At 42.7% G+C, this 16,718-nt stretch overlaps 1 protein-coding gene across 1 annotated transcript in view; it reads right to left on the bottom strand.

The window, feature by feature from the left end:
* Positions 1-15,265, bottom strand: part of LOC135524872 (nucleolar and coiled-body phosphoprotein 1-like) — a 33,905-nt gene extending 18,640 nt beyond the window's left edge. The window contains 9 exon segments of the mRNA XM_064952728.1: positions 3,804-3,903; positions 4,710-4,810; positions 8,012-8,312; positions 8,509-8,567; positions 8,980-9,134; positions 9,354-9,412; positions 11,346-11,503; positions 14,994-15,076; positions 15,261-15,265. Coding sequence (XP_064808800.1) covers positions 3,804-3,903; positions 4,710-4,810; positions 8,012-8,312; positions 8,509-8,567; positions 8,980-9,134; positions 9,354-9,412; positions 11,346-11,503; positions 14,994-15,076; positions 15,261-15,265 — 1,021 coding nt within the window.
* Positions 15,266-16,718: the final 1,453 nt, after the last annotated feature.

The following is a 16,718-nucleotide window of genomic DNA, read 5'->3' as shown; positions in this document are numbered from 1 at the left end:
ACCCTTCCCCAAATCTGTGCCTTGACACAATCCTGTCTCGCAGCTCTACGGACAATTCCTTCGACCTCATGGCTTAGTTTTTCCTCTGACATGCACCATCAACTGTGGGAACTTATATAGACAGGTGTGTCTTTCCAGATCATGTCCAATCAATTGAATTTACCACAGGTGGACTCATAGAAAACATGATTAACGGAAACAGGACGGACCTGAGCTCAATTTCGAGTCTCATAGCAAAGTGTCTGAATACTTATGTAAATAAGGTATTTCCAATTATTAATTAATACATTTGCAAACATAAATAAAAATAAAAAACGTTTTGCTTTGCCATTATGAGGTAGTGTGTGTTAGATTAAATAAATAAGCCTCAATCCATTTTAGAATAAGGCTGTAACGTAACAATGTGGGAAAAGCCGATGGGTCTGAATACTCTGTGGTTCAAAAAACACTGTTACAGACGGGTACACGGCTCCACGGCAGAACCAGGCGGGCACACGGCAGAACCAGGCGGGTACACGGCTCCACGGCAGAACCAGGCGGGCACGCGGAGCCACGGCAGAACCAGGCGGGCACGCGGCAGAACCAGGCAGGCACACTGCTCCACGGCAGAACCAGGCGGGCACGCGGCAGAACCAGGCGGGCACACTGCTCCACGGCAGAACCAGGCGGGTACGCGGAGCCACGGCAGAACCAGGCGGGCACGAGGCTCCACGGCAGAACCAGGCGGGCACACGGCTCCACGGCAGAACCAGGCGGGCACACGGAGCCACGGCAGAACCAGGCGGGTACGCGGGCCACGGCAGAACCAGGCGGGCACACGGGCCACGGCAGAACCAGGCGGGCACACGGCTCCACGGCAGAACCAGGCGGGTACGCGGAGCCACGGCAGAACCAGGCGGGTACGCGGCGCCGGGGCAGAACCAGGCGGGTACGCGGAGCCACGGCAGAACCAGGCGGGCACACGGCAGAACCAGGCGGGTACACGGCGCCACAGCAGAACCAGGCGGGTACACGGCGCCACAGCAGAACCAGGCGGGTACACGGCGCCACAGCAGAACCAGGCGGGTACACGGCGCCACAGCAGAACCAGGCGGGTACACGGCGCCACAGCAGAACCAGGCGGGTACACGGCGCCACAGCAGAACCAGGCGGGTACACGGCGCCACAGCAGAACCAGGCGGGTAAATTGAGTTGGAATTGACCTTCCACTACACCACTGGTCATTAAGGAAGGGCGTTATACAGGCTCCATACCGAGCAGAACCACCGAAATTGCACACGGGGCCCACAAACAGAACAAAGGCTAAAAGAAAAGTACAAGTAAACGTCCATAGCGGACCCTAGCTAAATGCTAACAGGCGCAAGTAAGCAAACAAACGCAAGGCAGACAACCCAAGCTCATAATTACATATAGGGCCCTATAAAATCTACGATGAAGATAACACAGAAGGTAATCACGGAATACAGACATTAAGAAATGGCGGGACTAAATTATTAAACTTATGAAAAATATGACCTGAACCACTAACCACTGGACATGAACAAAAACATCTTGATCTATCGGTGGGCGCTATTTCATTTTTGTGTAAGCTATGGTAACCGTTTCTGGCAGAGAGAGACAAGGCTCTCCCAAAAATTTTGTCACAAAAAGATGCTCGATATGCATATAATTGATGATTGGAAAGTTTGCATTTGTTTCCAGAACTGCAAAGATATTCTCATGAGTGCCTAGAACGGGAGCTAAGGCAAAAGTCTCAAGATGAAAGCGGCATCCAGGAAATGAGCAGGTTTTTTGCTCCGTTTCTTTGTAAACAAACATAACATTGTCTCCTTACATTTTTTGGCTGAAAAAAATGGAAAATCATACTGTCGGATGTCAAAAATGAGCCAAGCCTACTTATTGGTCATGTTAGTCCAAGGTGTCTGCAGCATTGTACATAGGGGGACTTTTTTTTTGTACTGTGTTATCATTGGAAGATTGACCATTGAGACTCTTTTCCAGGTGTCACACCGCTATGGTGTCCTCCGTCGAAATTGGTGCGAACTTTTTCAGCTGCTGGTTTTTTCCATGAAATAAAAAAAAGGGGAAAGCAAGCTTCTAATGAACTGCATATCAATGAAGAGATATGGAAAAAACACCTTGAGGATTGATTCCAAACAACGTTTGGCATTCTTGCTGGGAGGATATTATGGAGTTAATTCGAAAAAGTTTGAGGGGTCTTTGGTGACTGGAAGGGGTCTTTGGAGGGGTCTGTTCGGAGAAATGTGATGTACAAAAGCTGGTTACTTTCTCCTACACAAAGATTCTTTCAGGAAAAACTGAACATTTGCTATGTAACTGAGAGTCTTTTCATTGAAAACATCCGAAGCTCTTCAAAGGTAAATGATTTTATTTATTTGGTTATCTGGTTTTTGTGAAAATGTTGCGTGCTAAATGCTACTCAAAATGCTAAGCTAGCTTAGCATACTCTTACACAAATTAGTGATTTGCTATGGTTCAAAAGCATATTTTGAAAATCTGAGATGACATTGTTGTTAAGAAAAGGCTAAGCTTGAGAGCAGGCGCATTATTTTCATTTTATTTGAGATTTTCAGAAATCGTTAACGTTGCGTTATGCTAATGAGCCTGAGGCTTTATTCACGATCCCGGATCCGGGGTGGGGAGTATCAAGAGGTGGCAGGGCGTTATACAGATCTCCATACCTTGAGTATACAGTCCCACCGAAATTGCACACAAGGGGGCCCACAAACTATGCTAACAAACGCTAAAAGAAAAGTACAAGTAAACGTCCATAGCGGACCCTAGCTAAATGCTAACAGGCGCAAGTAAGCAAACAAACTAAATGCAAGGAAAGACAACCCAAGCTCATAATTACATATAGGGCCCTATAAAATCTACGATGAAGATAACACAGAAGGTAATCACGGAATACAGACATTAAGAAATGTAACTTTGTAGAAAATCGACTAAATCTATTAAACTTATCAGAAAAAAATATATATATTTGAACCAAGTTAAATCAATCATAAAGACATGAACAAAACACATCAGTGATCTGATTCGTCTGCGGTGGGCGCGTACATTGATCTTCACTTTGTGTAGCCGTTAGCTATGGTAACCGTTCTCTGGCAGAGAGAGACAAGGCTCTCCCAAAAACCTTCTCAACTAAAATGTTAACTACAAAGTAGCCTATGCCGATCTGGCAGAATTATATTGATGATTGTATAAGTTTGCATTTGTTTCGCAAACTCTGCATATCACATGAGTGCTATCGAATCGTAGCTAACCAAACAGTCTCTTGCATTAAGATATTTAGCTGGCTAACATTATAGCGAATTTCAAGTCAGTTCTATTTGCGCCGTACTCTTTGTAAACAAACATAACACCTCGTCTCAATTACATTTTTTGGCGAAAAAAAAATGGAAAATCATACTGTCGGTATGTCAAAAATACCCCGGTATACCGCCCAAGCCTACTTATTGGTCATAAGCCTTAGTCCTCATGCCTTTTGCACACATTGTACATAGGGGGAGTCTTTTTTTTTTCCTACTGTGTTATTGACTTGTTAATTGTTTACTCCATGTGTAACTCTGTGTTGTCTGTTCACACCGCTATGCTTTATCTTGGCCAGGTCGCAGTTGTAAATGAGAACTTGTTCTCAACTAGCCTACCTGGTTAAATAAAGGTGAAATAAAAAAAAAAAAAAAAAAAGTCTAATCACTCTCCTAATGACCTGTGATCAGGCATAGAGAGATACGGATAGATAATAACACCGTTTGATACTACTAGACATGAACACACACCTGGTTTGGCCTTCTTGCTGGGAGGAGTCTCCTCTTCATCTGAAGAAGAGTCATCGCTGCTAGACTCGGCTGCCTTAGCAGGGGTCTTAGCTGGAGGGGTCTGTTCGGAGAGACTGGGTCAGTACTGGAAGTAAAGCTGGTTACTTTGAAGACACTGAAGAAAGCCGAAAGGCGTAAATGTGTGGTTTTAATTGCCGTTGTGGACATGCCAAAATAAAAAAGGAATTTTAACTCAAACCAAATATGAAGAGTGCAGCGTTAGGTTTTTTTTTTTTGTAATTACATATCTTCATAAAATATCTACAATGTTCATATTTTATGAATGAGTTTCACCGTTAAAGTCGGTTCTAGTTTGTTTTTCTTCCTTCTTCCATTTCCCCCCAAAAATATTATACTCCACAATATAAAGTGTCCCTTACTGCATCATATGACTGTGGCACACAAGGCTGGTTTGACAGATCAAGGAGATACCGAGCCACAAGTAGGGATGGTAACTGGCAACACAGCTCCCATGGTAACTTGAACACCTGTCCTGGGATGTATTCACTAGGATGTATTCACTAGGATGCATACACAACCAAACAGAAAGCTGTGCTGGGATGTATTCACTAGTATGCATACAGAACCAAACAGAAAGCTGTGCTGGGGTGTATTCACTAGGATGTTTACGCAACCAAACAGAAAGCTGTGCTGGGATGTATTCACTAGTATGCATACAGAACCAAACAGAAAGCTGTGCTGGGATGTATTCACTAGGACGCATGCAGAAGATGAAATGAAACAGGGACCTACATCAATTTCTCCAACAGAGACTGGTGTTTCCGGTGCAAAATGTTTTGCAACGGTGTGTAACTAATGAATACACCTCAGGTGAGGTGGTGGTGTGTTGTGGATCAGTTTCAGTACCTTAGCGGGCGCTTCGTCCTCACTGGAGCTGTCCTCACTGCTGCTGGTCTCAGCCTTCTTCTGAGCTACTGCTTTGGCGGTCGCGGCTGCAGCTTTTCCTTCTACAGAGAAGAACAGTCAGTAAGAAACTGACTGAAAAGATGCTTATAAAAACATGTGATCCTGTCGTGAAGCAGCATTTCTTAAAAATATGGGTCGCAAAGGACATGCTAATGGTGGGTCAAGCAAGTTCTTAAAAAGTATGGGTCACGGTATGGACGGTATGACGGCTGCGTGGTCCCATGGTGTTTATACTTACGTACTATATTGTTTGTACAGATGAACGTGGTACCTTCAGGCATTTGGAAATTGCTCCCAAAGGATGAACCAGACTTGTGGAGTTGTACCATTTTTTTCCGAGGTCTTGGCTAATTTCTTTTGATTTTCCCATTATGTCAAGCAAAGATGCACTGAGTTTGAAGGTAGGTCTTGAAATACATCCACAGGTACACCTCCAATTGACTCAAATGATGTCAGTTAGCCTATCAAAAGCTTCTAAAGCCATGTCATAATTTTCTGGAATTTTCTAAGCTGTTTATTAAAGCCACAGCCACTTCTGACCCACTGGAATTGGGATACAGTAAAATAATCTGTCTGTAAACTATTGTTGGAAAAATTACGTCATGCACAAAGTAGATGTCCTAACTGACTTGCCAAAACCATAGTTTCTAAACAAGAAATTTGTGGAGTGGTTGAAAATTGAGTTTCAACCTAAGTGCATGTAAACTTCCGACTTCAATTTTACATGGCGACACTGGCTTTACTCAAAGGCCAGTGGCATGTCATTAGTAAAGATTGAAAATAGTAAGGGACCTAGACAGTTGCCCTGGGGAATTCCAGATTCTACCTGGATTATGTTGGAGAGGCTTCCATTAAAGAACACCTTCTGTGTTCTGTTAGACAGGTAACTCTATCCACAATATCGCAGCGGGTTTAAAACCATTTTTCCAGCATCAGAATATGATTGATAATGTCAAAAGTCTAACAAAACAGCACCCACACTATTTCTCTCAGCCAATCATCAGTCGTTTGTGTGTGCTGTGCTTGTTGAACGTCCTTCCCTATAAGCATGCTGAAAGTCTGTTGTCATTTTGATAACAGTAAAATAACATTGTATCTGGTTAAACAATTTATTTCAAAAAAGTTTACTAAGGGTTGGTAACAGGCTGATTGATCGCATATTGGAGCCAGTAAAGGGAGCTTTACTTTTCTTGGGTAGCGGAATGATCTTTGCTTCCCTCTAAGCCGGAAGGCAAACACTTTCTAGTAGACTTAAATTGGAAACATGGCAAATAGGAGTAGCAATATCATCCACTATTATCCTCAGTAATTTTCCATCCAAGTTGTAATGTTAATTGAAAAGTAGAAATCTTGCGCCAGGCCGCTCCTCAGACACCGCCTCTCGTAGTGGGAAAAGGGCCTCAATTTACTGTTGCTTTAGGATAGTAGAATAGACAAGCTGCAATTTCAAAATTTGGTTGTGCCCAGGGGCCCTGATCCTCTTGGGACCCCCATTCATTTTGTTAGGCACTCTCACTCAGATATCATTAACACGGCATAAGTCATGGCTAAATATTACAAAATTGCAGGAAGTTATCTGTAAAAAAAAAATTGCAACATTTCCTCTCCGCTCTGTGGCAAAATGGGTAGAATTGTAGGAAATTAAACTGCTGGGATCTCTTGATTGGAATGTATCATGAAGCCTACCTGTGTGGTGTTGTGACATTGACTGCCACGGCCTAGCCGAAGAAGGGCTCACACCCCAAACGTTCGTGAGGCAATAAAAATATGTCAATTTAAGTTTATTTCCCGGAGTGCTGTGCTACTTCTGTTCTTTGGATTATATACACCCAATTTAAGTTTATGTTAGGTGGAGTCGAGCACGTTGTTAATCTTTTCAGGAAATTAACTTCAATAAAACTAAAAATGTCTCCCCTCCGTCAAGAGGAGGTCTCACTAATGTCCCACTAAAGGGGGTTATGTTTTCATGAGCTTGGGTCCCAGGAAAACACTGAATTTCTCATTTGGCTCCCAGGCCCGAAGAAGTTTAAGAAACCCTGTTGTAAAGTTATTGTCTTGGTTAGGCTCCAAGTTAAATAAAAGGCAAACATAAGGGACTTCAAGGTTTAATGTACTCACTAGCCAGGTTAAAATGTACTCACTGGCCAGGTTAAAATGTACTCACTAGCCAGGTTAAAATGTACTCACTAGCCAGGTTTAAATGTACTCACTAGCCAGGTTTAAATGTACTCACTAGCCAGGTTTAAATGTACTCACTAGCCAGGTTTAAATGTACTCACTAGCCAGGTTTAAATGTACTCACTAGCCAGGTTAAATGTACTCACTAGCCAGGTTTAATGTACTCACTAGCCAGGTTAAAATGTACTCACTAGCCAGGTTAAAATGTACTCACTAGCCAGGTTAAAATGTACTCACTAGCCAGGTTAAAATGTACTCACTAGCCAGGTTAAAATGTACTCACTAGCCAGGTTAAATATACTCACTAGCCAGGTTTAATGTACTCACTAGCCAGGTTAAAAGTACTCACTAGCCAGGTTTAAATGTACTCACTAGCCAGGTTAAAATGTACTCACTAGCCAGGTTAAAATGTACTCACTAGCCAGGTTAAAATGTACTCACTAGCCAGGTTAAAATGTACTCACTAGCCAGGTTAAATGTACTCACTAGCCAGGTTAGCCAGGTTAAATGTACTCACTAGCCAGGTTAAATGCACTCACTAGCCAGGTTAAAAATGTACTCACTAGCCAGTTAAATGTTAGCCAGGTTAAATGCACTCACTAGCCAGGTTAAATTAGGTTAAATGCACTCACTAGCCAGGTTAAATGCACTCACTAGCCAGGTTAAATGCACTCACTAGCCAGGTTAAATGTACTCACTAGCCAGGTTAAATGTACTCACTAGCTAGGTTAAATGTACTCACTAGCTAGGTTAAATGTACTCACTAGCTAGGTTAAATGTACTCACTAGCTAGGTTAAATGTACTCACTAGCTAGGTTAAATGTACTCACTAGCTAGGTTTAATGTAGCCAGGTTTAATGTACTCACTAGCCAGGTTTAATGTACTCACTAGCCAGGTTAAATGTACTCACTAGCCAGGTTAAATGTACTCACTAGCCAGGTTTAATGTACTCACTGGCCAGGTTAAATGTACTCACTGGCCAGGTTTAATGTACTCACTGGCCAGGTTTAATGTACTCACTGGCCAGGTTAATGTACTCACTGGCCAGGTTAAATGTACTCACTGGCCACGGGTGATTTAGCTGGAGCCTCATCTTCAGATGACTCGCTGCTCGAGCTGGAGTCCTTTTTCCTGACTGCTGCCGCGACAGGGGTCTTCACTGAGGCTTTGGTTGCTGCCGCGACAGGGGTCTTCACTGAGGCTTTGGTTGGTGCCGCGACAGGGGTCTTCACTGAGGCTTTGGTTGCTGCCGCGACAGGGGTCTTCACTGAGGCTTTGGTTGCTGCCGCGACAGGGGTCTTCACTGAGGCTTTGGTTGCTGCCGCGACAGGGGTCTTCACTGAGGCTTTGGTTGCTGCAGGCTTCTGTGAGCAGAGAAGAGGAGCAGATTTCAAACTAATATGTTTCACCAACAAGCTGCCTTCATCAGGGGGCACACAAATATATTGTTCATTTGTCCTCCTACAGCTCTGTAAACAGCACTGCCTTTAACGTGACAATAAAAACATTAGTTATTTATTTTACGTGAAGTTGTTGTAAGACATCACAGAGCTCCTGTACCTTCGCTGCGGCCTCCTCGTCGCTGGAATCGTCGCTGCTGCTGGACTCGGCCACTGTAGCTGGTAACGATACAAAACCTCATCATGGAACAGAACAACAAAAAAAGGGCAACTCTGCCCCCCCATCACCAAGATCCACTTGGGACCTTAACGGAAACAAACAAAACCACTCATTCCTTTAATCTACAGTGTTAAATAACACTAATATGTGAGAACAATGTTTTTTTTTGTGAAGAAATTTTTCATTTTGCAGTTATAATAAGGTTGGTTAGCAACATGGATAATCTTTGTGCAGCTCAAGACTACAAAACCCACAATGCAATGTTCTCTCAATGGGCTGGCTTCCTAACTTGCAAACGTCGCAACGGACAATAATACCAAAAACTGTATGTACTTTACATACGCACCACCCTAAGTTGCTTTGGATAAAAGTGTCTGCTAAATGGGATATACTAAAAGGATGAGTGCAAACCTGTGGGTGTGGCCTTGGCAGGTACTGCAGCTTCCTCCTCGTCGCTGCTCGACTCCTCACTGGAGCTCTCCGCAGTCTTTGCCTTCTTAGCAGACGGACTGTCACTTGTTCCAGGACCGTTGGGCAGAGCCTTCCGTTTCTTAGCTTCAGGAGACCTGAAAATGAGCACGGCGCAAACAAGAGCAGTGAGTGGCATTCAAAACTAGCCACAAAGGATTGCAAAATTTACACTAAATTACACAAAGGTACGTGAGGTTTAGCCCCCAGGAACTCTGGGGAAAATTGAGGATTGTAATATACAGGTTGTCATTCCCGCCAAGTGGGGGACAATACATTGAAGGAATGAAATCAGATTGAGTGTACTAACTACATACTTCACCCAGAAGTTGAATATGTCAAGCAGACCGGCATCTTGTTTTTCATTCTGGGGTGGCTGTTGTAAAAGGAAGAATCGTTAACAAAATCAGACAGTTAATATTCTCTTTGTTTCTAGCCACCGTGTTGCATGATACGGGAAGAAACGCTGAACAATGTTTTCTCATTCTTTAGGTTTCCTGTGTATTAGGTAGTTGTTGGAGAATTGTTAGATTACTTGTTAGATATTACTGCACTGTCGGAACTAGAAACACAAACATTTCACTACACTCGCATTAACATCTGCTAACCATGTGTATGTGACCATTAACATCTGCATGTGTATGTGACCATTAACATCTGCTAACCATGTGTATGTGACCAATAAAATTGGATTTGATAAAGAAAATCTGCTGTTACAGTCAGAGAGGGCAGAAGAATTTTAAGATATTTTTCTGCTTATAATTTCAGGCATTTGGGAAGGCTATTGGATAGTCAACTTGTCAAAAACTAGATACATGCTGTCATATGTTGTCCCAGAAACCTAAATCAACCTCTTTTCCTCACAATAATGTAAAAAATCTAATAGAACGAAACAAATGCTTCTATCTATTTGACATCAGTAAAGTTCTCTGTCATCTCTGCTTCTTTCAAGGAGCAAAGACATTCAGGGACTGGGGAGAAAATGCAATAACTAAAAACAGTAAAGATTTTCTGTGCAAAATGTCCAAACAACATCAAGTGTGAACGGTTGTTAGGAAATATAAAGTTGTAAAAACGACCAGACATGTTTCTGATAAGATTTCAGTTGGACTTGGATGCATATTTTATGACATTTAAATACTATCAGCTTTTATGATGTTGATAAAGAAAGCACGTTTACAGACGGTCCCTAACTGTGGTAGAAATACTATCAGCTTTTATGATGCTGATAAAGAAAGCACGTTTACAGACGGTCCCTAACTGTGCATTCTCTTAAGATGAAATAAATCACTTTTCCCACTCCTGTTCCTGAGTCAAAATGTTGCCTACATCTGGTGAACCATTTTACTGCAAGAAATGTTTCATTCTACAGGCGTTAATATTAAGGAGAGAGATTAAACACCTACAGTCAGTGTCCAGGTGTCCATTTAACACATCTGAACAGTAAGCTACAGTTCCCTGAACTTGCCATAGGCCGATTTGAAGTCCCTCTCTTGTGACTGTCCAACCACATAACATTCACGGCTATCGTCCTCATTTAGCTAAATCTGTCCCAAACATTACTTTTCTGTCCCTCTTCAACTCTCCATTTCGCAGCTTTTCTGTTATAGAATTAAACTCGGACTTTGAGGAATTTGCAGAACAATTTAAGGACAAAGTATTTAGTGATTGGCGTGTAGGCAATTTAAGTTTACAGCACTAATACCATACAGCCTAAAAATAAGGCAAGAAATTCAAAATGTAGTGTATAGATATAAATTCCACAAGAAATATACATTTGTGGATTTGTGTGTGTATCGTTCATCAGCACGCCCACCCTTAACACACACAATATGTCATGACCCGAAACCCACGCAGGTTATGAGTTAACCTGTACCTCACTACAAACCATTTCTTTGCTTCGTCCTGCAACGAGCCATTGTTTACAGACGACTAGTTTAGATTTGGTTGATCAAGGACGCCTGGCTATAGAAGTCGTCTGTAAAACAAGGCTCAATGCATTTCTTAGCCTGCGGGCTAGCCAGAGACATTTTATTTCAATGTCAACGTTCGTTAACTATGTAGTTGGTCCAATAATTCAACGAGGGCAATTGATAAAAAGCAAACATTTAAAGAAAAAAATGCACCCGTCAAACAACAAAAATATATTTTTAAAAAGTGCATTCTCATTCAAACTTGGTGGGTTGGCATCACACGTGTTAGCGCCACGGCGTGCACCGCCTGCGTAGCTCGTTAGCTCACCGAGCTAGCTTAAACGGTAAACAAAACAACCGTGAGAGATAAATAGAGATACAGAATATGGCGCCTACCACTTTAGCTTGTTTGATGAAGTGTTGAGCAGCCTTGGTAAACTTGTTCTCCAGTAGAAATGAATATACATGCTTGTAAAGATCACTCGGCACTGAATTTTTTCTGCCATTTTTTACCACGCCTGTGTGCTGAAAAGAAACGCGGAAGTCTTCTTCTTCTATGGTATGTTGGCGAGCGCACAATTTAATGTGCGTACTGCCACCTACTGTTCGGGATGGAAACAGGATTCCCAAAAATGGAACAAAATACCAAAAACATCTACCAAACTACCAAAAAATAAATAAAATAAACATTTTTTTAAATGATGTAAAAAATATATAAAAATAAAACAGATCGGATCCATAAACAAGCTCAAGGGGAACCCAGGAGGGCAGGTCTTCCGGCACCAGGACCCCTTGCAGGTCATCAGATGTAAAATCCTTCAGTCCCAAAAACTTTTCTGCCGCGGCCACAGTAATGTCCCGTTTCTTCGATCCCCTTGAGACTTGTGTCGTACAGTTTACAACTGTGGAAATGAACGCCACAAAATCCACCTTTTTAACACAACAGGGTATCTTTTGCCTGGCAGCAAACATTTACGACAGGCTGTTGTGCGCCCACTACCATATCTTCACTAGCATCACTTGTTTTCTCAATTATTTTAATCGCCTCCACATAGGAGAGTTGATTCATCGCTCTAACTTTTGCCACCTCAATCTCCTTTACTGTTACAGGGCACTCCAGAAACTCGGGATCATGATCCACACCAAAATTGCAACACTTGTCGTCCTTCTACACACTGTTCTTCAATATACTCCATCTGTCTGCACACACTTGTTAAATGGCCAAATCCTTTACAATTCTTACACTGTAATAGTTTGGGGACGAAAGCTCTTACATCGTATCTTACATAACCAAGCTTCACATGTGTAGGTATTTGCTATTTATCTTTTTTCTCCATTCACCAAGCGGGTCAGACGCCGGGCACTAATCACACCAGGAATTCTCATCAGGGATTCAACCTGAACATCTTTCATCACTCCTGAGATGACTCCTTTGACTGGTGCACTACTCCAAAGTTCAAAACAGAAAACTTCTGTTGTCCGGATTCTTTTGAGGCTCACTGCAATCTTTTCCTCTGTTCTTCAGAAATACAATGAATCAAAACAAGACCATTCCTGGTCAATATTAATTGCGTTTTGTTTGGAGCGCTCCTGTCAATGTTGAGTAAGGACGTGCACCTGATTAGGCATAGATGTAGGCTTACACTACCCAGTCTGCACAGATGTAGGCTTACACTACCCAGTCTGGACAGATGTAGGCTTACACTACCCAGTCTGGACAGATGTAGGCTTACACTACCCAGTCTGGACAGATGTAGGCTTACACTACCCAGTCTGGACAGATGTAGGCTTACACTACCCAGTCTGGACAGATGTAGGCTTACACTACCCGGTCCACGGTCTGCACAGATGTACCCGGTCTGCACTTACACTACCCAGTCTGGACTGCACACAGATGTAGGCTTACACTACCCAGTCTGGACAGATGTAGGCTTACACTACCCAGTCTGCACAGATGTAGGCTTACACTACCCAGTCTGGACAGATGTAGGCTTACACTACCCAGTCTGGACAGATGTAGGCTTACACTACCCGGTCTGCACAGATGTAGGCTTACACTACCCAGTCTGCACAGATGTAGGCTTACACTACCCAGTCTGGACAGATGTAGGCTTACACTACCCAGTCTGCACAGATGTAGGCTTACACTACCCAGTCTGGACAGATGTAGGCTTACACTACCCAGTCTGCACAGATGTAGGCTTACACTACCCAGTCTGGACAGATGTAGGCTTACACTACCCGGTCTGCACAGATGTAGGCTTACACTACCCAGTCTGCACAGATGTAGGCTTACACTACCCAGTCTGGACGTAGATGTAGGCTTACACTACCCAGTCTGCACACAGATGTAGGCTTACACTACCCAGTCTGCACAGATGTAGGCTTACACTACCCAGTCTGCACACAGATGTAGGCTTACACTACCCAGTCTGCACAGATGTAGGCTTACACTACCCGGTCTGCATAGATGTAGGCTTACACTACCCAGTCTGCATAGATGTAGGCTTACACTACCCAGTCTGCACAGATGTAGGCTTACACTACCCAGTCTGGACAGATGTAGGCTTATAAATGTGCCCATTTGGGGATCTGATTGCATTTCTGATTGTCTTACCTCATCGCCAGTAATGAGCTGTGAAGCTTCTCAAAGTAACTTTGTCTTCACCTCAAACAGCAAGTAAACAAAGTCTTGTTTTTACATCCATTGAGAATGACAAAAGTTCCTCCAACGTATCCTATGAGAAAAATATTTCCGGCTCTCTCCCTTTCCATAACCATTCAGGTGTGTAAGGGGGGAAAAAATGTCATGCTCTGAACCGGTCGAAACGTCATAAAATAGGTCCTACCTGATTACTTCTTATACCTTGTGCAAATAGCCTACAGCCCGAAGCTCACTGGCCCTGGAAACTCTGAGGGTCCAGGATATTAGTTTGTCAGTGCAAGCTTCAGGATAGACCAAGTTGACAGTAGATACAATGTTTCAAGTTCCTTGCAGACAAGCCATGTGTAGCCAATGTGCTTTATTGTTATTCAGGATATCTTTCACCCGCAGGCTTCAATGTTTTTATTTGTTGGCTTTATGTAGGCTATTTTTACATAGTTGGCAATCGCAATAGAAGTTACTTTTATATTTGTATAATTTTCATTTAAATATACATTTTTACTAACCACATGACAATGATTTTGAGATAAGACGAATTCAAAATAAAATAAATGAAACTGTTCCACAAAAATATGCATATGAAAATCATAACTGGCGTGCAGATCGGTCAAAATGAAAATAAATAAATAAATAATAAATCGTAAGATACATCGGCACTTCAAATGGAAAAGGTTTCCGACACCTGGTTCAGCCTATTACTGCAACTTCAGGAGCTTAAAGAATCTGCAAAGGCCAACAGGCAGCGCCAAGAGGTGGTTGGGTTTTTTCTTATTTTGATCTCTGCCTCCCTCTTAAGTCCTTATTTAATCACAGCTTAAAGCATCAGACAAGCTCAGTAGCCTAAATGTAGTTGATTTTATTAAAACACATAAGGGTCTGCTTATGTATGGAAAAATACACGTTTTAAAATTTAGACCAGTTGATTGGTCGAAAGAACAGACAACTCTTGGTTTTACCAATATTTTTTTAGTCTGTGATAGCCCTAGTCACAGTATTCTTATGCAAAACGGTTTAAGCCCCCTATCTCTATAAATATCTATAAATATTTACCTATTTGGTAAAAGTCTGGCGTATGAATTTTACGTAATCTATAATGTTCTGATCCCCCTCATTTCTCAACATAGCATCTTGACACTCAGAGAATGTCGATAATGTCTGGACGTTTAAACTGTATTATTGTCTGTTCTTGTCACGCCTCGGTATGAGCTTTCCCTTATCGTGAAAGCCACACAAAGACCACGGAAGCTCTGTGACACACGATGGAGATGTAGATGGGAGCGGGGTGCTGTAGTGAGAGGCTTGGAGAACCTTGGAGAGAAACTACTATGTACAAGATACCGCTCCTTGTATCATCACGGGCTTGCTGATTCATCTGGAACGGGACACTGACGTGGTCTTGCAGAAGGATCCGGAGCCGGAGCCTCTCAGTGGACCCCGCCGCGGGTCACTGGGGGCTTCAAACCTCCAGGACACCATGCAGAAATTAATGAGAAAAGGTCTTTTGATGTCCATAGTTCTTTCTAGTTGCCCAGCTTCTGTGACACAATGGGAAGTGGATTGCATTTGATAGCCAGGCTTTAGCCTGAGTACTAGACTGTTTCTGCTCTCCTGCCAGATATAGGGCTTTTCGCATCCTAAAGACTCACGTCATCGTGGGCATGTTCATTAGGCACCAAACATAAGAAAATGGACTGAAACAGTGAGCGTTGGAACACAGGAGTGATGGTTGCTGATAATGGGCCTCTGTACGCCGATGTAGATATCCCATAAAAAAATCAGCCGTTTCCAGCTACAATAGTAATTTACAACATTACCAATGTCCACACTGTATTTCTGATCAATTTGATGTTATTTTAATTGTCAAAAAAATGTGTTTTTCTTTAAAAAAACAAGGACATTTCTAAGTGACCTCAAACTTTTGAACGGTGGTGTACAATTCCCTAGAGCGTTCGTACCATACATTAAACTGTAATACTATTTCAGTGCCATCTGCTTTAAAAATGTTGATGAAATAACTTTTTTCCAAATTACAAACTTCAGCAAATATATAGTTTCATTTTTTTGTTCATAAAGTGCTTAGTGCAGTTTTGCCACGGTTCTTACATGTTCACCGAGTCTGTGATGCATCTAATACCACTTTCCTTTTCCTCCACATCTCACATAACGTTTAAGTCATTTACAAAATGCTTCCCCAAACTTGGTCTCGCCCCCCCCCCCCCCTTTTTGGTTCTTGCCCAATCACTACACAGCTGATTCAACTAACCAATAAGCTTTGATTATTGAATCAGCTGTGTCGTGATAGGGGCAAAAAAACATTTTAAAAAATGAACATGTACCTTGGACCAAGTTTATTAAACCCTGACTTAGCGGGTGTTCTTATCCAGAACAACCACATATCACAGTCATAGAATTAAAAATACAACTTTTCATAAATAAAGCAGTTATGAGCAAAGCCAGTGCTAGTAAGAAAACAAAAAAAAGGGCACGAAAGGGCAAAGGTCAGAGTGATGGTGAAGGCATTTTGAGAGTTAGCAAGCTATACAAAAATGGAACAGGTAGTGTAGTCTTGTTTGAAATATACACGGTGACATACTGTATTGATATGGGGGGGTGTTAGGACACAGACAAACACTATCCAGGAGACTCTTCCACACTTTATTGCCAGGAGGTTGCAGTAACCGGGTCTCGTTGCTTAGCTAAACCTTGATAAATACTTATCTAATTAAGGTGATAGTCAGACATCTTGGAGAGCTGTGAGGCTGTGAGACTGTGAGGTTTAGTTTGGTGGCCAGGAGGCAGCAGTAACCAGGCTGTGAGGTTTAGTTTGGTGGCCAGGAGGCAGCAGTAACCAGGCTGTGAGGTTTAGTTTGGTGGTCAGGAGGCAGCAGTAACCAGGCTGTGAGGTTTAGTTTGGTGGTCAGGAGGCAGCAGTAACCAGGCTGTGAGGTTTAGTTTGGTGGCCAGGAGGCAGCAGTAACCAGGCTGTGAGGTTTAGTTTGGTGGCCAGGAGGCAGCAGTAACCAGGCTGTGAGGTTTAGGTTGGTGGCCAGGAGGCAGCAGTAACCAGGCTGTGAGGTTTAGTTTGGTGGCCAGGAGGCAGCAGT

This window comes from Oncorhynchus masou, chromosome 31 (assembly GCF_036934945.1).
Source record: "Oncorhynchus masou masou isolate Uvic2021 chromosome 31, UVic_Omas_1.1, whole genome shotgun sequence".
NCBI classification, from domain to species: Eukaryota; Metazoa; Chordata; class Actinopteri; order Salmoniformes; family Salmonidae; genus Oncorhynchus; species Oncorhynchus masou.
The sequence above is the reverse complement of the archived record's forward strand: the minus strand, read 5'-3'. Positions and strand labels throughout refer to the sequence as shown.